The following is a 25,602-nucleotide window of genomic DNA, read 5'->3' as shown; positions in this document are numbered from 1 at the left end:
TTTACTTCATTTAACTTCATACAAACTGTCTGACCTTGCAGTGTTAGAATTAGTTTGCTTGACAGTAGGCGGGTACTTTTTATCATTTAACCAATCGCTGCTATTTGGTTGTGATGTATGTAATGCGCCACTAACAGGGCTAACTGGTATATTAAGCTTTTCCCAAATCCCGTAGGAAGAAGGGCAAGTTCCCCTTGATAAAATTCAGCAAACATTCTCTTTATTCCGGCTTTAAATCCTTAATCTCAGAAATCGTTGCCAACACAGAATATATGGCTCTTCGCTGATTGGCTGGTGCCCAGATTCACACTTCTGGGCTTCTTGCAAACCATCTACTGTATTCCAATTCCTGACCTAGTCACTGGAGAGAAATGAAATTGAGCAGAGGCACTAGGTGGCACCAGCCTTGCTAGCACTGTGCACCTTTAAAGTAAAAAGTAATAGAATTAGCTTCTATTTGTGAACACTAACCCTGTGTCCCTCTGCCCACAGGACTGATGCCCAGATGCTGTGTCCACCCACGCGCGATCCTCCCCTGCTCTCCCTGACCGCGTCCACCCTCCCCGGCCGTAACCATAACAACAACTGCTGCCCCCCCGCCGGCGCCTGACCCGACCACCCCACCGCACCCCACCCCACCATGGTCCCGACCCTGCTCCTCCTCCTATGCTCCACCTTCCGGACCGCCCTGCTCTCGGTGGGCGGGGGCGGCGGCGGAGGGGAGCCCGGGCAGTTGAAGCGGGAGGTGCGGATCGAGGGAGACCTGGTGCTGGGTGGGCTGTTCCCGGTGCACGAGAAGGGCGCGGGCATGGAGGAGTGCGGGCGAGTGAATGAGGCCCGGGGCATACAGAGGCTGGAGGCCATGCTGTTCGCCATAGACCGCATCAACCAGGACCGGAGCCTGCTGCCGGGGGTGTCTCTGGGGGTGCACATCCTGGACACGTGTTCCCGGGACACTTATGCTCTGGAACAGGTACGATATGACAGGAAGGTTGATGTGGTGATGTGGGGAGGTGGAGGTGAATGGACTGGAGTGTAGAGCTCAACTTACCTGATCAGCCAATCCCGTCTACATTCTGATCGAATCCAGAAGGGACTGTATGTAGATTTTTCTCCTTTGCAATATGTAAGCAGCCAATTCAAAGTACGCTCTGGTTCCGGAAGTCAATTTTCCATAATTTTTTCCCATAGACATTTCAAACTATTAAATGCACTTATAAACTCACTGCTGTGAATAATTAGGATCCTTTGAATGTATAAGGTAAGTGAGAAATAATTCAGGAGCCCTACACTCTGGAGCGTGTAAGAGGAAGGATGGTGGTGTAGGGAGGTGAAGGTGAATGCACTGCAGTATGTTTAACTTATTATGTAGGGGACATATAAAAATAAAAGTGTATGTTTTTAAAACTTTTACTGGAGATAAACTGACAGTGGATGGATTGTAGTGCTGGGGCCTATCCAGGGTTGCAGGTTACACCGGACAAATGAACAACCAAAATGTGCAAAGAAAGCAGTTTTTGTGCAATGACCTGAGTTCTTCACACATTTACTATGCCCTTGAGCATACTGTGAATGTCACAGTAAAAATATACACTGTTAAATTGTAAGACTTGAAAACTTTACTATTATTACTAAAATTACCATACCTCGCTGGGACACCCCAGTAGTGCAGTGCTAGTGCAGTCTCTGCAGCTCAGAAAGTGAATTTTTTGAGCTTTCACATTAGCCATGGCCTGCCTATATGCTGAGAATAAGAAAAACTGGTATGTGTACTCTATCCACCGGTTAAGGCACTGGGTTGTGATTGTAGTAACTATTTAAGATAAGTATTTAACCAAAAATAGTTCAGGCTACATACAGCACCTCTAAATGTGTAAAACATCCTTTAAAATATATGAGAGTATGCGTTTGTGTTGGATAGTCATGCCAGTACTATATGCTTAGACAGACAGTAAAGTTCCACAATGTAACTTTACGACATGGTTCTTTGCTCTTCACTATTACTCAAGTTAATACCCAGCTCCCTCCCTTCTGAGCACGCTCTTAAAGATTTAGTACTTCCATTTCCTTACCCATACACTGTAAAAAAAAGTATAAATCTATCAATTCTGTTCACAGCTAATCTGCAGGTAATGCTTTTAAATGCTTCTGGAGATGGAGACTGACGTGGTTTGCTGTGAGGGAAATGAGGCGCTCACAAATGCAGTACTCCTTAGGGACCGTTATTGCATAAAGAGTTTTATATATATTTTTTATTACTGTGAGGCTATTTACAGACAGTGCCTTGAGTCTTATATCATACACTGTACACACACGATTGCTCTGGTAAGACATTTTCTCACATTTTATGTTTTGATGATTATGTTGTACTCCCGGTGGACTTCTCTTTCACTGTAAAAAGAAGCATGTGCAGGATAAAATCATATGAATTCAATACAGTAATTATCCGAGTGGTTCTGGATATGCAGTTATTAACTTACATGACATTAATCTTTTTTATAGATTGGCAGATAATCTTAAAAACAATAGCTTGAAAACAGCTCATTTGGCACCGCAGTCAAAATTTGACACAGTATTGCCTGCCTTCAGAGCAAAATATAACTTAAATGTAGATACATTTGAATTAACATTAACATTTGTAGGTCAAAGACTAAACTTGAAGGGTTGAACAAAACAGATGTATTTAGAATTAGCAATTATTTATCACACAGGAGAGTTTGTGTAGCTGCTTTACATGTTTCAGCTACTTCCTGAAGTCTTCCTCAGAAGCATCATATGATTGGGTAGTGACGTGTCTTGTAGGCTGCTTTACTTGGTTTTGTTAGACATATCGCGTACACCCTCTACTGTCTGACGCCTTCTCCAGGTCTGCACCCCATGTGTGTGAAAAGGTGTATGCTCCCTCGTCACAATTTATGCTCCTTGGCCCTTGAAATTGTTTAATATTCTGAAATCAACTTTTAGTTTTATGACATTTCTTTCTTCTTTGTGAAACTTGATCTGACAGATTTCAAGTCTACATTTGTGAACTCATTTGTAAAGCCTTTAGCATTCCAAGTGGTTTTACCAGATGATTGAGAATAAAGAGACAATAAAGAGCATATGGCACCATGATAGAAGCACTCAGTGAGATTCAAACTGCAGGCAAAACCAGTCAGACATTTTGCTCATAAGTGAAATGAATGGGACGAGCTGAAAAGTTTTCTCACTGGATAAAGTTTCACCACAACATATAAAAAAAGACAATGACTGATCAGTTAAAGGGCCCATATTACTGTATTTTCTGATCTGAAAACGGAGTTGTGTTGTGTTTTATTCACACATGTTTAACACACAAACCCTGCATATTTAAGATGTGTTCTTCTATCAGATGGAAAACACTCTGTTCCACCTTGGGATGCCATACAGGAAGTGCTTCACTGTGTTTTTACACCTTTACTAGAATCATTTGGATAATTCATAATTCTGGATTTCAGATCAGGAATTGCCCAATGCTACTGAACAAAAGGTGAAAGGAAGCTCTTAACTTGAAAAATACTACTTCATGACATCACAATGTGGAAAAGAGCATTTTGAACTTTGGGGATCTTAGTAATGCAGAATATCTGAATGAAATAAAAAAAATTTGATGAGGAAACAACATTCTAACATGGCATAAAGCTCAGAAGAGCAGACCGTTTTGTGAGATCAGGCTTTGACAAGGAGGTATGGATACACGTATTTCTTTATGAAGCATTCATGTGTTGGCATCATATTTACCAAAGTAGTGCTGCTAGTTTGTCACTTGAAAATTGTTTAGTTCTTACTCTTGCCAGTAGAGGGCATCAGTCATTTAAATTCATTGCTGCAAAAAATGTCTTATAGTTGAATTGTTGTTCTTTATAGGCCAGGGGTGTCAAACTCAAATTCACAGAGGGCCAAAATTAAAAACTATGACTAAGTCATGGGCCAAACTCAAGGGTTCAAGGTTCTTTATTTGTCATTCAAGCATGCGAGAGAAACAGATGACAGAACAAAATGTGCTCCCTGAGGCCCAGTGATCCAGGGAGAGATAAAAACAATAATAAATAAGCAATACTAATATATTAAACTATAATATTTATTGAAAAATGGCAACAACATTTGCATGTTTTTCTTCTTTGTTGTGTTAAATCTTTTCTTATTAAAATAAATGTTAGTCTTGCTTAAACATTGAATCCAGAACAAGCATAATATTAAATAATAACAAAATTGTAAATAAATAATGTCTCTATTGCCTAACTGTAGCCAGTAGGTCAGCTCTAATACATATTTGATATGATCTCGCAGGCCAAATATAATTATATCATGGGCCAAATTTGGCCCATGGGCCTGAGTCTGACATGTTTGTTGTAGCCCTCTGCATGCACCTATATCTGTGTTTAACTTAAAAAGACTAAGTGAGCTGTGTCACACTCTCCGGTTACTCCAGAGACTGACCCTGTCACATTCTTTAAATATATCTTCTGATATATATCTCATATATGCACATGTATTTTTACTCTCAGTAGCATAAAGGTATTATCTTATGACTGACTTATGTGAAGCTTAGCATGTGAAGTGGAGCGTCCTTATCATTAAACTTTTTCTCTTCACCTCGGTCTGGAGTCATTTCTTTTGAACAGCATCTCCTAATATCACTCAAACAAATTCATTCATTGAAATGATAAATTCTACTAATACAAAACTCTAAAAGCATACGTCTTGCTCCATGTTTTCAGGCCCTTGAGTTCGTGCGTGCGTCTCTGACCAAAGTGGACGACACAGAGTTCATCTGTCCTGACGGCTCATATGCTCTGCAGGACGACAGCCCTCTGGCCATCGCAGGGGTCATCGGGGGCTCCTTCAGCAGTGTGTCCATACAGGTACCTCACTCCCATATGCTTATATGGCAATCTGTGGCAGACATGTTGACACCTTTCTGGCTTAATGGTTGGTTGTTGACTTGTTGTCCCTATGGTGAAATTGGTGCTCTGCATGTGACCTATTATTTTTTCTTGTCATTGACACTTGACCCTAGCCAGACCGCTGTAGGATTAACCAAGTGAGCATATTGTGAGTTTATGAGAATGAAAGCATCAATTTAGAATCTCATCCAGATGCAAGGAGAACATACTAACCATATAGACCCCTCTAGTGTCCTGTGCCTAAAGCCTGGTTCCATTAGCTCCAATAATATTTTTAATGAGGGAGTTCTGTCATAGTGTGCTTAGGCAAGACACATCACCCAGCTAGCTATAGCTACATTAATGGCTTATTACCAACAGTTGTTTGGAGTGAATGAATAATGACAACAGCATAGTGCTTTGAGTGACTTCAACATGCCTGTAAAGTGCATTACAACAAGGTATTATTATTATTTTATTCAACCACATGTGAATAAAACCAGAGCTTCTTTTTAAAACATCACTACAATTGGTTCTTGCATATAGAACCAAGTCAGAAGGACAGATTGCACTAAAAAACATAGCCAACAGTTTGAGATTGATATATGATTTTTATTTGACCAAGCACCACTGATCCTACATGATTGAACCCACTGTACCCAAATATTCTTCTTTGCTTCCATGTTATAAGAAATTTGACACAGTGGCTTAGCTTAGACTTCCCATCAACCACAGCCAATGACAAACCTGTTCTCTACATCTATATCTCCTTCATATGTGAGAATGATAAATCGAACTCTCTGGGATTCTTGGTAATGGACTTTGCATGTTTTCCTTAATCTGCCTGGTCTGCGACTCAAACCGGTGACAATCCTGTGACTTGGCAGTGCTGACCACAAGGGAACTTTATGTGTTGCTGCTTTGGGCAGGATTTTCTCCTCAAGCTTTCCTCTTATATAACAATTGTTCCATATATGCTACTGCCCAAAGATTTGCATGAATGGGAAACTTTTTTTCTGCCCTTGTTAAATTCTGCACCTGCTTTTTACTATTTTAAAAATGTTTAAAACAAGACTAATTAATTTTAAGCAGTTTTCATTGGTTCAAAGTTATGCCTCACTTACCTTGTGCATTCTGAGTATCCTAAATAATCACCATGATGAGTTTATTAGCAATTTTCATCATTTTCAAAGACCAGTGCAGAGTTTTGCCATCATGGTAAACTTAGAACAACTAGCATGCTAACAATGTTCTTAATGTTCTTCTTGATTAATGGGTATCATCAATTAGGTATAGGACCTTTAACAACACCCATATAATACACAAAAATATCCTAACTTCAGACCAGTGTGCAAATTAACACCAAAATAACTGTTTACTAGTATGCAAATTAACAGCTACACTTCTCTAGGGTATTAATTGGCAACATAAAGCATATTTATATTAGCATGTTAACGTTTAGCGTTTTTGACAATGCTATATTCACAGAGAACAACATATTAACATGGTTTAATAAGTTTCACTTTTGTTTTTGACACTGTATGTCCCTTACTACTTCCCGTGCCATGTCACTCCCCCTTCAGAGCGCTCACATTACAATCTGTGTGCATCCTATGACATAGTGGGAATCAGAATCATACTGGTAACTCTAGGGAGGGTTTGAATAGTGTCCGGGAGAGAGATAATAAGATTACTCGAAAATGTGCAGAGTACAAATACAATCTCATCCGACAGGTTTTTAATGAGGGAACAATGTTTTAATACAGTGGAAAGCTCTTAAAAGTAGATTTTGCATAATACCCCCTCTTTAATGAACGTACCCTAAAATAAAGTATTACTCCAATTTGTTATTAATTAGTCCTCCAAAGTTGCCCCACCTTCCACCGTGGCCCACACCTGGATCTGGGCCTGGTTTAGTCATGGACTCCTCTGTACCACTGGCCGCTGGTGCATTCCCATGTGTTCCATAGCTCATGTTGCTCTTGTCGCCGTGCCGACACATTTGCATATTTTAGCATAAACCCTCCTTCTGCCTTTTCCCCACTGTGGCTGCACAAAAGCCGCCTCCTATCACTGCTTAAATCCCTAATCTCAGTGCCTCTGCCTCTCCCATCCCAAGCACTTTCTGTTGTTCAGAAATCTCATCAGTCTCTACTTTTCTATGTGCATGAAGTAGAGCTGGACGAGTTTGCCGAAGTTTGTAACTGTGATTTTAACAGATTTTAAAGGAACTGTAGGTAGCCTGGGATCAAAATACATATACATATATATATATATAAAACCTAATAATAACCTGCATGTAGACAACACATACATTTTTCTTATTCTCATTATATGTATGCCGTTACTCATCTGAAAGCTCAGAACCTCCAGAGTTCACTCCCTGAGCTGCAGAGGCCGCACTAGCACTGATTCATGATTGACTGCAGATGCTGAGGTTTAGGTAGTGACCATTCAGAATGGAGAGAATTCTTTTAAATTTAACACCAACTGGATTTCAGCATTGGAACTGGCAACACAAATGAGAGACTCGTGTAAGACTCATTTGGCTCTGATTGGTTAATTGTCTGTAGAACTAATCCACCGAATTACAATCTCATAAATAGGACATTATGTACTTGTATTATGTTTTTGTAAAATAAATAAAACAAATCATCATTACAAATTATTCTCTTGATATAGGAAAGGCTATAAGATCATGCTTGTCTCATGGAAATATTATTGCTTTGCCTGTAATGTTCCACAGTATGGCATTAAACCTGTTTATCTCCATCCACATGGTAAGCAGGTGACCAAAGGGCCAAATCCTTGTATTAGTCACAAGTAATTTAATGAATAATGAATAAGAATTTTATTCCATTCTATGGAGCATTTTAGGCGAAGCTGTAGCACTGCTAAAATACAAGGAACACTTTGAATACACATAAGATCTCAGTGTCAAAAAAAAAGACAAAAAGTTGGATACCTATACAAATATGGACACGGCAATGTCTTAGGAACAAAAGTATGCCACCCCATTTAATGGAAATTAACGATAGGTACATTAGAGTGGCAACACCTAAAACAAGAGGTCGTTTCAACTTTCTCCCTCTTGGTCTTTTTTGTCTGGTTTTCCACTAGTGCTGCTTTGGCTAGATTGATTATCACTACTGGTAGTATGAGGCCATTCCTTAACTCTACAGAAGCTGCAAAGATTGTCCAACTTCTCTAGGATGACAGGTTGCAAGGAGATTTAATGTGTCTCCCAGCACAATCTCCAGAACATGAAGGACATTTCAAGAGACAGGCAGTTACTCTATGAGAGCTGGACAGGCCCTCAACCCATCAGCAGGATCCAACAGGTTGAGCACTGCCTGTGCCCTATAGAATGACCTCCAGCAAACTGTTTATGTTTAATGACATAATCCCAGACAAAGCACTCCAAATAACTCCATGGAGACAAACAGGCAGAAGGCCCCCCAGCAGAAAAGTAACAGTGCATCTTTACACTGATTATATTGCAATGAATCATTTAGCCCTAATTTGAATGCAGCACATTTTCGACGCAGTCTGACAATGCATTTATGCCTCTCTGTACCTCTATAGTCCTCTCAAATCACAACATAATCACAGTTCACTCCCGCTGCCCTCATCTTGTTTTCACCTGCTCTTCTCGAGGTGTTTACAAGACCTGGAATGTGCTCGGCGTTCCAATGACCCAACGCCGCGCAATTCTGAGCTGTGTCCAACCCGCGCTGCCTGGCCCGTCCATCTGCTCCTGCTAAATGAAGTAATGGGGAATTATTTGCTGTTTAACCATGCACTACTGAATCCCACAGCCCCGGAGACATTTCCATAGCCGATGCTGCGTTCCCAGGCGCCTCTGTGACTTGCATTCCAAACACCAAACACAGCCCTCCTCTCCTCTGCAGTATGTTTTTTTTTTTTTCCATTTCTCTACATTTTTTATCGGAGCACGTTCAGCTCTTTGCATTCTTTGAGAGGGAAGCTGGCGGTGAAGGACTAAGCACAATTTGCGACCAGTGAATAGCCATAATGACATTTTGGCCCAGTTCAGAATCTGTAAGGGCTTTGAGATAAAAGTTGACTGAGGAGTTCAAAAGGGTTCAAGGGTACACAGACAAAATGTGAGAATATAGTTCTGAAGGATGATGTGAGGATAAAAGAGGTATTTTTGAGCAATAAAAACACCTGTAATTGAATGCATAAATTCAAGCTGGATAAGATAAGTGGCATACTCTGAATTATTTTCTACAAAGCAATAACATCTCCATAGAGGCATTATAAAAGTTCACCTTTAATTTTAGTGAATTTCTATATTTTACTCCTAATTTGAATGCATTCTGTATGTAGTTTGACAGACCGCATTCAAACTAGGCAATGTGGGTAAAGTGTCTTGCTAAATGGGTCCATGTTACACTATTTTCTGATCTATGTTCTAATGTTGTTTCCTCATCAAAAAACATACCTGAAGTTGTGTTTTGTTTAACACACTAAACCACAAGCAAACACATTTAAGCTGACTTCTTTGCTCAGACAGAAAACACCCTGTTCTACCTTGTGATGTCATGCAGTAATACATGGACTACTCTATTTTTAAACTTCATACACCTTTACTGCCCTGGAATTGCCTATTTCTACTGAACTAAAGGAAAAAGGTGAGTGTTAAGTTGAAAGCTACAGCTTCATGACACAAGGTGGAACAAAACATTTCCAACATGCTAACATGACTAAAAGCTCATGTAATATTGGACCTTTAAGAACTCAATAACAGTAGAGTCACTGATGTTTAAAAGTGAGTCTAAAAATGTGTTTATAACTGTATAACTAGTGCACATGTATAGTGTACATTTATATTACACTTATTGTCAGTAGAGTCACAATTTAAATTTTCTTTTTTCATTAATTTTGAATAAAATTACAGCTATATAAAGTATGGTTTTCCTTGTAATAGTATTTCTATCTTTGAATCCTGAGTATCATTTAGCTAAATGTCAGCCATGTTATAATTTTGTTTGCTCATAATGCATAAATGTTTAGATTTGCAATAGTTTTATAGCACATTAATAATGTATAGCCTGACTTATTGAACCTGATAACAAAAGGTGTGCCTAAATGTATAATGAAATGTGTTATATCCATCCATGCTAACCGCTCATGTTAGCTAACCGCACTCTTCTAGTGACAGCTAGTAGCACGCTCCATATCGACCTTTCCCGACCTTTAACTCACCTGCTACTTTTAAAACTTCCAAATCAGTACAACCTCTACACTCCAGTTTATCAAATTTTCCACGGTATTCCTTTAAGACTGCAGAAAACATGTTGTCAAAACAAGTCATCAATGAACTGTGAATAAGACCCGGCAAAAGGCGGAACGGCGCGGAGTAACAAGATTAGCGTCCGTGGAGTAGCTCTGTGTTTACAGCTAGGAGTACCCGCGCGGTGGTTCATGCAGCTAATGCTAGTGTTAGCGTGTATGTGACTCAAATGATAATGAGTGCAGTGGAACGGGCACGATCAGCGCTAAAAGGGAATATTATATAGACTTCATCAGGACCATAACTAATGCATGAGTCAGGCTTGTATTCAACACCAGCTTTTGTGTTTCCACTGCTGTTTATGCACAAAGTCTGTGTGTACAGATTGGGCCTAATGTAGTTTTATAGTTTAGTTTGTTTGAGTCAAGTAAGGGTAAAGGCAGCAAGGTACTCCTCAACAAGATCCTAGATATAGGTCAAACATAGACTGTATATATAAATGGACACAGCTAACCTGCTAGCTGCCACATTCCAAATAGTAAGTGAGCATGGGCGTTCTTTCAGCTCCTTCGATATCTTTGCAGTTCGCTGTGTAAATGCTGCTGTCAGACTCGTCATTTGCATATGTTCAAGTTTCTGCTGCCTCCAGTGGCCACATTGGTATAACAGAAATCTATAAAGCTGTTTATCTACCCCCTGATGTTTCTGGCTTCCCTGGCTTTAATCAGGCCGGTACAGTGTGATATGACATACTACTTGAAAATGCAGTGGCCAGTGGAGGCAGCACACACTCACACACAGTTTTTGACCACAAAGCTGCTTATTTACCTAGTTTGCATTAAAATTGCCACACACAAAAACACAGAACAGAACAGAACAGTACACAATACTTATAAAAGTTTAGTAGCAAAAAAGTTTATTAAAGTAGTGTAAAAGACAATCATTTAGAAGATGTAATTACCTTGTTGACATGTTTTTGCTGTTAACTGTGAGCCATCTTTAGAACTGTCATCGCTGAGGTGTAAAACGACTCAGTGACTCTTGTTGTATTAATGAAGCAAGCGTACTCCAAAACACTGGTTCAAATCTGGACAAAGATCGATCTATAAGTCCCAGACCAGTGTGTCCTGGCCAACATCATGTGCTCAATCTACATTTAGAATAAGCTGTACGTGTACTCCTGACCTTGGCCCTGGCTGAATTCTGTCTTACTATAGTAATCCTTTATTGCCCTGTATTTGAATCTTGCTCAAAGGGCTCAGAACACTTCAGTTTGAATGCTTGCTTAGGGATAATCAGCTCTGTGGGAACTAATGACCACAAGACCTATAATTTTATTTAAAATCTATTTCTGAAGCTATAAAACCACCTATAATTTAATAAATGTAAGGTAGAGCTGTTTAATGTCATACTTTGGAACTTTCCAGGCAGCGCAATGACATATCCATAGAAAGCAGCAGGTGACGGACCCCCGAACAAAAAGTTACATAATGCACCCGGTGCTGGTTAGCTGAGCAGTGTCTTTGAACTCTTAATATACTTTTTTTTTTTTTTTTTTTCAAAAAGTCTATGGGAAAAATGAATGGAAAATGTACTTTGGAAACCAAAATTTTTTTGATCAATACAAAAAAATGACAATTAACAACATGTAAAATGATGTATGCTATAGTAGTACTAAATACTTTCAAAAACAAGGTTTTTTGAGCTCTGATGTTGGGTCTGCTTACTCCAGACCAAGACTTTGACACTGATCATAGGATAACCTCTGTACTCCTGAAGTGAGAAGAGACGTGCTAGCTGGAAATGAGTTGGATCAGTGTACACACCTCATATCTTTAGATGGATTACCGTAGGCCTGTCACAATAACAAATTTTTAAGTGTGATATAGTGCGGAAGAAAATATAGAAAATAAAAGATAATATAGAAACTAATTTATACCACTGACACAATCATCAAAAGCAGGATTATTAAATAAATATACATATATTCTAAATGTACAATATGATGAAATACTTAGTTAGAATACATCTAGAATTCAACCCTCCTCAGCTGGAATGTAAAATCAGTACGGAAAAAGAACAAAAACTCCCACAATAAATATTGACCTTGAAAATATATTGTTCCATCTTTAATATCCTGATGTTGATATTGTAATTATCATGACAGGCCTAGATTAGCCTAGGTCCTATATTATGCAAAATGGATTCTTGTGAGCTTGTTAGAATGTTGTTACCTGCTCAAAAACATACCTGGACATGTGTTTTGTTTCATTTACACGTTTAGCCAATCCTTTATTTTTAGTCTATCTACATCTCCACAGATGAAAATGCTCAGTTCCACCTTGTGATGTCATGAAGGGGTAGGATTTGTGCATTAAAATGAATGTGTGTCCAAACACAATAAGAAATTATGAGAAGTGATGAGAAAACAACATTATAACAGATCAGAAAAGTCTAATACGAGGCCTTTCAAGTTAAACGTTGCTGTACATTTCTTGGCATACACTATTCATTACACATGTGACACTTTTATACCAATCTATTTCATCATATACATTAAAACTCTAACTGCATTGCGAGTTTTACAACCATGTCAATATTAAAATGCATCTTCAGCCATAACTATAGATTCTGCTTTTCTTCAATTTTGTAGTAACGCAATTTATGCCCCTGCAAAATCAGCAGTACCAAACAGTGGCAATTGCCGGCTATGTAGTGCTAGCTTTATAAAATTGCAAGCTTATCATTCAGTAAATAGTTCTGTGTTAATACATTCAGAGGAGAAGTTTTGTTTGTCCAGCACTATGAAGTCTGTGCATGCACTTTTGTACTATTTGGGCTGTTCCGGACAAGTCAAGTAATTTTCTGATACTATGCTTGTGTATTTTATTTTATTAGATTTATTTTAGAGATGAGATTAGAGCGGTCAAATTTGTCAGGTCCAAAAACAAACTCTCAGTGTGTAAAAATAATCTGGTCAGGTAAATTACTCATTAGACTATTATGCTTGTGTAGTTTGAAGTAACGTTACTCATACTTCAGTAAAAGTTTTCAATGTAGGTTGTGGTGTTGATGGCATAAGTAGGTATCCTTTTCCACTTCCTGTGTTCCAAAAACTGCTACTTAACTGATGCAAAACTATGATTAATATTTACCACAGGTACTACACCAAGTCATAAAGATTAATAATAATAATAATAATAAAAAGCTTTCTTATGCACTTAACGCACTAACAATTTACTTAGTTGTGGTACTTTTGGCTTTTTCGTGGGATCCGAATCTTTTGGAATGGCGCATTTCAAGAGCAGTTGAAAAGAATAGCCCTTTTTATATATTATACACTTATATGACAGAAGTGAATGTGAGAACTCATTTAATCTAAAAACTAATCACAGAGAGAAATGACCAAGGCTCAGATTTGATTAAACTGTTCAGACTGAAAGTGGGAGTGTGTCTAGCCTCTGAAATTATGCCTAATATAAATAAAATGTTGCACTGTAATAAAAAGACAGACTATTAAGTTTTTTGTGCAAAGCTCTCACTCGTGTTGTCATCTCATCTATGCTGAGTTGATTGGACATAAATCAATGTAAAAATGGGGGTATTATGCAAAATAGATTGTTTTTTGTTTTCTATCATGTTATAATGTTTGTCCCACATCAAAAACATGAAGAATTATCTAGTGATCTCTCCTGGGCCCTATTTGAACCCTCCTTATGGTTAGCTGTAAGATTTTGTGCAATGCTCAGCCCACATACCTACATCCTCCATACTCCCAAATGAGAATTCTCCATAAATATACAAAAGCATGATACAAAACTGTACACAACAACTTCACAAACCTGATGCAATGTGCAGTAGTTTCATTAGTGGGATGCACAGTGATTGTGGGGGGATCCAATAAAACAAAATAATAAGTTATCCAAATTTCTCAGTATGATATTTTCACGGTATGCATATAGTGTCTCGGTACAATATTTATTGTGATATTTTGTAGAGGCTAATAAAATTGTGAATATACAACTTTTTCTTTTTAAACACGCCTTGAGAAGTCTTTAGTTCTGTCATAAGATAAAGAGTTAAGACTAAAAAGTGCTTCATAAATTATTTCATTGTGTAAAGTTAATTCAAACAGAGCAAAGAATTATTGTATATGTTGTTCTCTCTGTTTCTTTCACCTATTGCTGCACCATAACAATGAATTTAAGTGAAGACTTGAGATTCAATATATAGTGTTTGCCCAAGATATTATTGAGAGACTTTTGAAGATAAGATATCACTATATTGAGATTATTGTCGCATCCCTAATGTCTTTGCTGTGTATAGCCTTTTCAAAACAATAAAAGGAGACATGGTGATCTAAATATGTTATGTGTTAGCAGTTAATACCCCATAGAAGTGTAATACTGCCTCTTTAACATACTGTATAACTCTAATTCCTCACTTTTGTTGTAGGTTGCCAATCTGCTCCGGCTCTTCCAGATCCCTCAGATTAGCTACGCCTCCACCAGTGCCAAACTCAGTGACAAAACCCGCTACGACTACTTCGCCCGCACCGTACCACCGGACTTCTATCAGGCCAAGGCCATGGCCGAGATCCTGCGTTACTTCAACTGGACCTACGTGTCAACCGTGGCATCTGAGGGAGACTACGGGGAGACTGGCATAGAGGCGTTTGAGCACGAAGCACGCATGAGGAACATCTGCATCGCCACGTCAGAGAAGGTCAGATTGTTACTGTTATCACTGAGAAGCAGCAAATATTGTGGCTCATACAGTTGTCACATTTCATAAGAACTATACTTTAATTTTCCTTAAAGGTTCCTTGTGTAGCTGTCTGTTAAATGCCTTTCTCTGTGTAAATGTTATTGCTGTTTGTGGAATGTGTCAGTGTTTAAAGCTTTCTATATTCATGGAGACCAAACCAGGCCAAGTTACAGGTTAGATCTGTGGAGAGGCAATCACACTCACAGTCAGAATGCCTGCCTCTAGGCACTTTTGAGCTATAAAACCACATGTAATTTAATTGTAATGTAGAGCTGTTTAGTGTCATACTGTGGAACATTCCAGGCAGTGCAATGACATTTCCATAGTAGGTGATGGACCCCTCAGCCAAAAAGCTATACAATGCACCTTCAATTCATAATGACCATATATTATATTATGCTATATTGACTCTTGTGAGCCTTAAGGAATGTTATAATGTTTAGAGATTGACAATTCTACATCTGAAATTATCCTAATGAATGTAGTGAAGTTGTATTGAATTTAAAAACACAGTGAAACACTTCATTTCCTTTAAGAAATAATCAGGCTTAGTGGTCACCAGGTCAAATGTATTTTTAGAAAAAAAGCTTTGAATAGTTTCAGCCCCCTCTGTTGACCATAGTAGTGTAAAGAAGGCTATAAACTGCTAGTTCAAACTTGTAAATTATGTTTTATAATGAAGGTCTTTAGAGCACTGAAATGAAAAAAGAGTCTAGTGAAGGTGTACAGACGAAAACAACCATAGAAAAAAACATTATAAAACAACTAAGCCTGAGTTTCCAGGGCCTCATGCCAGGTGCACACTGACTGCAAGTGCAGTGCAGTTCGGAACATGCGTGGGTCCCACAAGACTTAGAGAGTCATTAGAATCAGTAGCACCCTGCCACACTGACTTCAGTGCGGTGCTGGGGTGCGGGCCTGCGGAAAGAGTCCACGAGAAGTGTATTTTTGCTGGACACCGCAGCAGTCTCTGACGTTAAGCTGACAAAATCACAAACAGGAAATCAGACGTGCAGAACTGACAGATCTGGTGTACTGTCAATAAAATATCCCTACACACTCCTGATCCTTCACAAATGTACTAACCCACTGTTGATAGCCACGGTATCCAAAAGCATGATAAAGTGGTATCCAAAGGCGCGAGAATGTGGTCGTAGTGTGAAATGCTGCTGTTGTTTACCCACAAGCCTTCTTGTACATACTAATCTATTGTGTGGACTCCCGTCCAGAGCGTGTATCCCCGTGAATATGTAGTCTGGGGAGCGCAGTTTCCACACTCTGCCCACAGACCGCCGTGACCGCACAGCAGCTGAGGCCGCAATCAGTGGGACATACAAGTCACAGTAAAAAACAGTGAACCCGGTCAGTCAGTGTACACCGGGGGTTATTCTGTTTTTATTATTCATTCATTGATTCATTGAGAAGTGTGAACAACTTTTTTTTAGATAATTAGATAAATTAGGTACTTTTTAGAGTAAACAGGATTAGCCACATATCTGAGAGGCTTCTTCAGTTTTGCTGCAGCTCTGGTAAGGTATATTGTAGTGGTGGAAGGTAATGAGCTGTAAAGTACTAGACTTAAAAGTTAAAAGTGCTTTGTCTTTAGGGGTTATTTTTACCATGTCTGTGGTAACATCCTGACTAAAGTTTTTGAATTCAAGCTTCAGCTTTCAGCAAACAAAAATAAATACACAAAGTTTATTAAAAAAAATAAGAAATTGATTCATATTGACACTCTTGACCAAAATCTCTAATTTTACATCAGTATCACTACAGTTTTGACTTTTAAAGTACATTTTTAAACAGGAACTTTAATACTTTGTACTTATGTGAATTTTTTAATATGATGCCTGTACTTGAGTAAATTTTGCCTCTGTATCTGTTCTTTTACTGTTTCATCCACCATTGCCTCTCTGAAGGGAGGAGTTAACTACTGTTCACAGCTCTGGATAATTCAATGGACTTAACTAATAACAGATACTTTTTACTGTACTGTAAACAACTAAGGGGTGTTAAGTTTCATTGTAATTGGCTGCTCCCTTCAGACAGATATCTAAGCCAGTCTCTTCTCAGAACAGTGGCAAAACTAAAGAAACCTTTGAGTGATGAAACTTATCTAAATACACATTATCCACACTTCACATACACCCCTCCCTTTATTACCTTTTTGCGTTCCTTCCCATTTATAAGTGCCTGCATGCACACTCCATGCCACAATTAACAATAATAATACAAAAAAAGAAAGTACAAAAAGGTGAGACGTGTAACCAAAGCCGTAATCGGATAAAAGTGTGTATCTTTGTCCCGATCTGTCTGGATTAAGAGTAACACTGCTCAGAGCGAGATAGAGCAAATTGAAAGCGTAGCGCGCGGAGATGTTGATGTACGGAATAAGCGTGCTAAATGTGTACACGCACAGAGTTTAGCCTCGCTGTCTGAACCCACACAAACGCGCTTTATATTACACCCATGTTATCAGCGAGGAGCCGTGGAATAAGCAATCTCTCCCCAAAAGCAAGGATCGCCCCAAATCAAACCCATTTTTCATTGGATTTACCAAAGACCGCGCTGCCCAAATTGTGAGAAATAAACAAGAACGAAACATAGAATTGGATTGTAAATTAAATAAAAGACAAATCTGTTGGAAAATGTAATCTGATATGATAACAGTAATACTCAAAATCAATCATCCGGGCGCTGTAGTCAAGCTAGTCTCACTAATGTTAATCTGAAGAGATCAAAAACAACAATGTTCCTGCCAATTCAAACCACCGGCGACTTAAAGTGACACTGACTAATGTGGGAGCTGAGAGTTTATGAAATAGATGAATTATAGAGTTTAGCCTCTGGCAGGTAGACAGCAATACAGTAAAGAGAGACATATGGAAAATATCATTGAGTAGCAGAGAGAAGCAGGCGGTGCCAAAGTTGCAGGTCAGATCTGTGGAGCTACCCTGCTGACTGTAACGTTTACACTGAAATGAACTACTGTGTCACCATATCAGAAATGATTTGCGTTCAGACACCTCGTTTCTGGGTCCGCAATCAAAGCGTCACATGACCGATTTCCCAAACCCAGCGAATCAGGAAGGCGCACGTCACAGTGACATGGTCCAATAAGGACGGCAACTAGAGCTCCTGCGTCAGCGTATCAACTTTTTCAAGTGTCCACACAGTGCCGGATCAAATCCGTACTTAGATGAATTTGTGGGACCTGGCTGCAGCAGATCGTTCTGTCTCTGGAGCCGTTTTCAATCGGATTAGTGTGGGCGAACACTGCATCCACAATGAAAATGACTCAAATACGCACTAGTGTGGATAGGCCCTAAAAATGCAGGTTTTTCTACATATTTTTGAACAATGAAAACATCTGGGAAATGTAATGTAATGTTCTGGAACATTATAGAAAAAAAACAGCAGCATCACAATGGAGACAGGCTCATTCACCCTCTTTACACTTTCATTCAGTCATGTTTAACACACAAATCCTCCATGTTCTTCTCTCAAACTGAAAACGATGACATGTGATGTCAGTAATACTGGAAGTGTCTACTGTGTTTTTAATCTCCATACATCTTGACTAAAATCATTTGGATGATTTCAGACCTGGAATTGCCTATTGCTGCTGAACTAAATATAACTCCAGGTATGTTTTTGAGAAGGTGACAACATTCTAAAAGCTGTGGCTAAAAGCTGAATTTGGCATGATATGGGACCTTTAAACATTGATTAACACATCCTATCTAACCTCCTGTATTCTGCTTGTGTCCAGGTGGGGCGCTCTAACGCTAAGAAATCGTACGAGGTGGTGATCCGACAGCTGCTGCAGAAGCCCAATGCCCGTGTGGCCGTGCTCTTCCTGCGCAGTGATGACGCCCGGGAGCTCCTCGCCGCTGCTGCCCGCCTTAACACCTCCTTCATCTGGGTGGCTAGCGATGGCTGGGGGGCGCAAGAGAGCATAGTCAAGGGCAACGAGATCACAGCGGAAGGGGCAATCACGCTCGAGCTAGCAGCCAATCACGTGCCGGACTTCAACCACTACTTCCTGAATCTGAACCCTCATCGGAATCATCGGAATCCGTGGTTTAAGGAGTTCTGGGAGCAGAGGTTTCAGTGTTCGCTAGCCGGAGAGAAGCACTTGCCTCCGTGTGGTAAAGATCTGGTCATAGACAAGGGTACTTTCGAGCCGGAGTCCAAAATCATGTTTGTGGTGAACGCGGTGTACGCCATGGCCCACGCGTTACATCACATGCACCGGAGCCTCTGCACTAATGCCACCCACCTATGTGACGCCATGAAGGCCCTGGACGGACGAAGACTTTATCGCGAATTCATCCTCAACGTTAGCTTTCCAGGTAAGACTATTGTTGGTTTTAGTTTTTAGGGAGGCATCATATTCTTCAGCCAACTAATTTGCATGTACAACTATATGAGAGTGAATGATAACCCTAAGAGAGAAAAAAAAAAACTTTTGACACCTGCTTGTCTCCTTAAGGTTGTTATTGCTTTGCCTGGAATGTAAACTTTATCTCTATGGTTACAAGTAGGTTGCAAGTTACAGGTCAGATCTGTCGAGACTCAGACTATGAATGGCAACTAAGACTTTGGCAATATAAAGACCTGTAATATTTTTTTAAAAAATGCAATATAGTTAAGCCCTAAGATGGAATAACTTCAGGGAAATAAATAAGTGACAAACCCTTCATCAGAAAAGTTGCATAGTGGACCTTTAAAGCTGAGTTACCTGATTTTCAAACTGTGAAAGGAGGAAGTAGGCATTTAAATCTGTCTAACTCATCCTTAGCTCTCACAAACCCTTTAGAGCATCATTAATATCCACATTTACATTGAGTACCTATGCTAATTTTGATTTGTGCACTTCACTAGACTTGACTTCTTGGTTGTATTTTGCAAAAGTATATTCTTCATAATTATCAACAGTAGTAGTTGCCGTAATGACTTTTCCTGTTATTATATGTATTAGGTCAATGTTTCTCAAACTACTTCTACTACTTCTACTTCTACTATTGGTATGTGAGCTCCTTCCATCATTCGCAGTGCCTCTGCATTTCAAAAATTTGCTGAATTACAGTCATTTTAATTCCTCCCTTGGGTTACTATTTAGAACGAGTGTAATAAATGTGTTTTTTTGTTTGTTTGTTTGGTTGGTTGGTTGTGGGTTTTTTTTTATGTAATATGGCCAAAAACCTAGAGTAGTCCAATTTCCAGTAGTCCATTTTCGATCTGGGTTGGATCCAGTGGTACTCAGAAGCTAAAATATTTTCTTTGGAGGTACATTGGCAATGTTTGAGAAACTTCTAAAAATATTTATGATTGTCTAAACTCCATCATCATACAAAATAAAATCATTCAAATTTTGCAAGGAGAGATAGCCCCCAGACTCACCTTTCAATTGATAAATAAGTACATGTTTAGAATTTGCAATATTGGGGTTCACTAAGTATCTCCAGGAGCAGTAGTGTGTGGCATTGTGTTGACGTCTGGGCATGGGTAATGGCACGTATCCACACCTGCCCAATCCAAAGGGGAAGGTTGCTGTCTGTCTCCCCTCCATCCATCACTCCCTGGTCTGCTTTGTTTGTGATAAATGACTGCTGTTATGGTGCTTCTAGGCAGAATTTGATGTAAAACTTTGCACCAGTCCAAACCCAGCTACTTTGGGCCTGAAGGGGGTACTATGTATAAATGAGGTCCGAAATGAGGTCAAATTCTCTGCGATGTGGGGCTTTTAACTGAGATCAAGATTTAGTCAGTAAAAGCATGTGGTTTGGAGCGAACACAAGACTTTGAAGGAAGAAATATGACTATTTTGGTGTTGAAGTTCTTCAGTGTATACTGGAAGACATTTTGCATTATTAAAATGGGGAAGCTTTCAAACATGTTATAATGTTGTACCTTCATCAAAAACATGCCTAAAGAGGTTTAATATTTTGTGATCTCTCCCTGGCCCCGAACCCTCCTTGTGGTTAGCTGTAAGTTTCTGAGGAACGCTCAGCCCACATGCCTACGTTATTCATGCACCCATATGACAATTTTTTATAAATATACAAAAACCTGACACAAAAAAATACACTACAACTTCCCAAACCTGATGACATGATGCTGTAGTTTCATTAGCGAGATGCACACTGTCGCACTGTGGATTAAAGAAATTCAATTAGGTTAAGAACAATAGCTGCTAGTCTGAGTTGTGATGCAGTGCAGGCAATGTGAAGTCTTCTGCATTACCAACTGATGATGTCACAAGGTGAAACCAAGCTATTGAAAGCTCTAGTAATATAGTAAGTTTAAATACGTTGATTGTTGATTTTGTCTTCAAATAAATTGTATGGTCGGGGTCTGCTACTTGCTTGTTTCCATGGAGATGATATTGCCTAGCCTAGAATGTTCCACAGTATGGCGTTAAACTTATCGGCACCACTAGGCCAAAGTACAAGTCAGATCTTTTTCACTTACATGGCTAATAACACTCAGTTACAAGTAGAAGTATAAGTACATAAAAATCTACTCTAATCTACTCAATTACAGTAATGTGAGTATTTATAATGAGTAATAATGTTGCTTCCCACACTTGTTTTTAGAACCTGTTATCACAATATACCTGTTACCTGTTAACACAATATACATAAGTTTAATGCCATACTGTGCAACATTCCAGATAAAGCAAAAAAATCTCCATGGAGACAAGCAGTTGGCTAACCACTACTGAAAAAATAGTAACTCAGCGCACCTTTAAACATAAGATAATATAGTCCTTTATTATGCACATCCTGTTCCACCATACTCACTTTAAAGCACATTGAAATGCTAATATTTACTGAGAGACATTGCGAAGTATTTGTCTTACGGGATTTGCCAACGATTGCATCACGTCTTCATTTACATTTTACACTGTCCACAGTATGAGACTAGTTTCTTGTGCTTCCTTTGAACAAAACCTGGACAGACCCTTGGAGATGAGAGACTGAAAAGACGTTCATAACAATCCAGTCTGGAGAATGGGTCAGAGCTTGTTAACAGTCCCGTCATGAACACCTTGCCGTCTTTTGTCCTTCAAAGCCTGCGCCCGCTCAGCACGCTCAAATCCTCTTTAATTGCTACAGCGTCTCGTCATCCCACTTCCATTGACACCCATTACCCAAGCGTAATCACTGACAAGCCGCTTTTGAGGAACAAGGTGCTGTAGCGTGAATAATGTAGTGGGCAGCCATGTTTTTGGTTTTCCCGCTTTGCACTAAGGAGCAGAGGTGGGTAGAGTAGTCAATAATAGTACTCAAGTAAGAGTATTGTTGCTTCAAAATACTATTACTCAAGTACAAAGAAGTGGTTCAAGAAATAGAGTAAAAAAAAAAGTATTTTGGAAAATACTGCTCAAATAATATAGCAGACTGGATCTTAAATGTATCATTTGAAGTATGTAACTGGAATGAAGAACAGAATCTTAAAGGTCCTGTACTTGATTTTTTCCATGTATTTGAGCAGATGTTTTCTTGCCTCAGTACAAATCTATTGTATGAGGAGCTCTTGACAGCTCTCTTAACTTTATTATCTCAGCAAACACAGCTTGTCTCTTAGAACTGTGAAAACCTCTTATAAACTCATTTCAGTGGTGCTCAGAATGTATATTGTAAGTGAGAAATAACCATTTAAAATGAAATAGTTTTGTTTTTCATACTTTAAAATTCAGGCACAGTACCTTTAAATACATTTTATCAGATCTCAGAAGTTAAGTAGAGCTGGGCCTGAATATGAGGTGCCACAGAAGGGCAAAAACTGACAGTGGCAAAAACTGTAGCTGTCTCCTCACGCAAGACACTTCAACTACATTTGTGAAGTCGGGGCTGCTCGGAAGGGCCATTGCAGATTGGCAGCCTTGCTTCAGTCAGTCTGCCCCAGGACAGTTGCAATTGTGGCTTACCACCACCAAGTGTGGAGTGAATAAATAATGCACTTAAATAATGCATTGTAAAGCTTCTTATGATTATTACAGTGGGAAGAGTAACTAAAACCTTGACTTAAGCAAGAGTACTGTTACATCAGTAAAAAAAAATAAGTATGCTGCTTTAAATACAACGCAGTACTACCCACCTCTGCTAATGAGATTATGTGTGTTATAATAGCCTGCTCCGCTAGTCTGCCTGTGCCTGGGGACCCAAAGGAGGAAAAGAGTGAAGGAGAAGCCGGGTAGCCTTGACTGACAGATGGCGCATAAAAACCAATGAGTTATAAATAAACTCTCAGCGTCTTGGGGACTGACACAGGTTTTGGGGAAAAAAAGCTTATTCCCAAAAAGCGTGACCGCGAGCATCAAAACAGCACAGTTCGGAATTGGCGGGTGGAGAGATAAGAGGAGATAAGAGAGTTAAAGTTGGGGGGAAAAGGTAAAACGAAGCGATGCCTTTGAAAAATTCACCTTAATTTCAGCGCCAAAAAGCACTCGGAGAGGAGAGGCGGAGGAGGGGGGTGGGGACTTCGGTGCGGAGTGGAGTTTGCAGGAATGATGAGCGGTGGATGACAGCACAGAGCAGAAGGCGGTAGAGCTATAAAGGCAGGTTTAAGGGGCTTTTTATGGAGAAGAGAAGGAGAGGTGTGAAATGGGCTTATTTACACAGAAGATGTATTCATGCACGCGACTCAAAAACTTGGAAAGCGTCTTGGAAAACACATTGTCAGTTTGGAGGAATGACTAAGTTTGGGGATGAAATGGTTCACACTGGCACAATTACCACATTGAAATTGGTACTATACTGGGACCAAATCCGAAACTAAACCAAAACTAGACCAGGACTAAACCTTAACTAGAATAGGAACAAACCAAATCTATATTTGTCTGAAAATGGCCCATACCAGGACTAGTGTGAATGTCAATATGAGGCTCCATAGTGGTCCATGGGCGTATACTAGTCTATGTGATCTTATTCTAGTTCTTATACAGCTCAATATCATTCTAAAGGAAAGGTTAATTTCTGTCCTGTGCATGTGTCTTAAGTATCAATACCTGTTCACATGAGTATCTAGTTTTTAGTATCTGATTTTCAATACTTTTGACAACTCTGTGGCATACTGCTTGGTCATGTCTACTCAATGCAAGTAGTTTCCATTGATCTGGGTCCCTGACCTGAAGTTTGTATGTGGATAGAGATAAAGAATGAGACTTTTTTCATACTGCGTGTAGTTTAAAGGGGCATGATGTAACTTTGACAATGTGCCTGTCTCCATAGAGATGTTATTACTTTGCCTGGAAGGTTTCACAGTATTTCATCCATTCAAACATAAGTTGTTTTTTTTGTTTGTTTTTTTTTTTTTTTATTCACCTATTTGTTTCCATGAAGATAGCTGTAAAGATGATGTGAACTGTTCCATCACCCACGACAAATAGTTCCACACAGTGAGCCATAGTTTGAATAGAATCTGAGTTTGTGAGCTTATTTTATTATTTCATAAAACCGCTGCCTATACATTTAAAGGATGCATGCATAAACAACTTTACATTGAAAATCAATGTGTGTGAGGATTTATTTTCCCTATATGTATATGCTGTTTTATAGTTCAGTGACTCTTAATGCATAGAGCACAGCCCAGACTGCACAATACAGAGTGCAGACAATAATAAAGATGATTTGATTATACATCACAATACAATAACACAGTTTTAATTAAAAAGTTTATACCTTTATAACATGCTCATTTGAATCTTTAAATAGTTATTAGAAGATACTCTTCAAAGGTAGTTAGTTGCATTTAAAAGAAAATATAAGTTGTCTTACTTACTTTGAGGTTGGTGGTTTGAACCCAGTTCATATCCATTATATCATTTGGCAGGAATGTATTAGGCCCAGAAAAGTACAAAATCAGAGAAATCTCTTTATTGATGGATTTCAACTTCCTGTAATATGCAATATTTTTTTAGGCTGTTTTTAATTAAAAAGATAAGGTTTAGTTTTTATTTGTTAATCGCTTTGGCAATGGTCTTAATTTGTCATCATTTTGAAAACCAAGCATATGTAGCAGTCATCAATCATCAGTGGTATAAAGGGCATATTTTATGCTATTTTGTGATTGTTAAAATGTTGTGATTGTTAAAATGTTGTTTCCTCATCAAAAATAGACCTGGATTTGTGTTTTGTTTCATTTACACCATGTTTAACACAAAAATCCTGTATATTTATGCTGAGTTATTTTTTGTCAAATAGAAAACATTTTGTTCCACCTTGTGATGTCATGTAGTAATACAGGAAATGCTCCACTGTGTTTTTAAACTCCATACACCATTAGAATTATTGCCCCAGAATTTTCAATCTCTAGGTAAAAGGTAGCTATTAACTTGAAAATTACCACTATATGGGATCAAAAGGTGGAACAGAGCATTTCGAGTTTTGACTAATAATGCAAGATTACTCAAACATATGTGAATGAAACAAAACACAACTGTATATTTTTGAGGAGGAAACAATATTATAACATGGCTTTAAGCTCATAGGAATCCATTTTATGTAATATACTGTAGGATCTTTAAACATATTCAATTGAAAACAACTTTGATACATTTCTGAATTGTTATAATGGAAAATACTTGCAAATCTTAGACACACTGGTCTATTTTTAGAATCTGTGGGTTGAACAAAAGCGTAATGTTGTCACGTTTGACAC

At 38.9% G+C, this 25,602-nt stretch overlaps 1 protein-coding gene across 1 annotated transcript in view; it reads left to right on the top strand.

Moving 5' to 3' along the window:
• The first annotated feature begins 640 nt into the window (after positions 1-640).
• grm3 (glutamate receptor, metabotropic 3) overlaps positions 641-25,602 on the top strand; it is a 64,345-nt gene continuing 39,383 nt past the window's right edge. Inside the window, exons 1-4 of the mRNA XM_020934718.2 lie at positions 641-973; positions 4,740-4,883; positions 14,620-14,889; positions 18,704-19,286. Coding sequence (XP_020790377.1) covers positions 641-973; positions 4,740-4,883; positions 14,620-14,889; positions 18,704-19,286 — 1,330 coding nt within the window. The remainder of the gene's footprint in view (positions 974-4,739; positions 4,884-14,619; positions 14,890-18,703; positions 19,287-25,602) is intronic.

This window comes from Boleophthalmus pectinirostris, unplaced genomic scaffold (genome assembly GCF_026225935.1).
Source record: "Boleophthalmus pectinirostris isolate CB_2022bp ecotype Guang Dong unplaced genomic scaffold, ASM2622593v1 HiC_scaffold_2, whole genome shotgun sequence".
NCBI lineage: Eukaryota > Metazoa > Chordata > Actinopteri > Gobiiformes > Gobiidae > Boleophthalmus > Boleophthalmus pectinirostris.
This window is presented reverse-complemented; position numbering and strand designations above follow the sequence as displayed.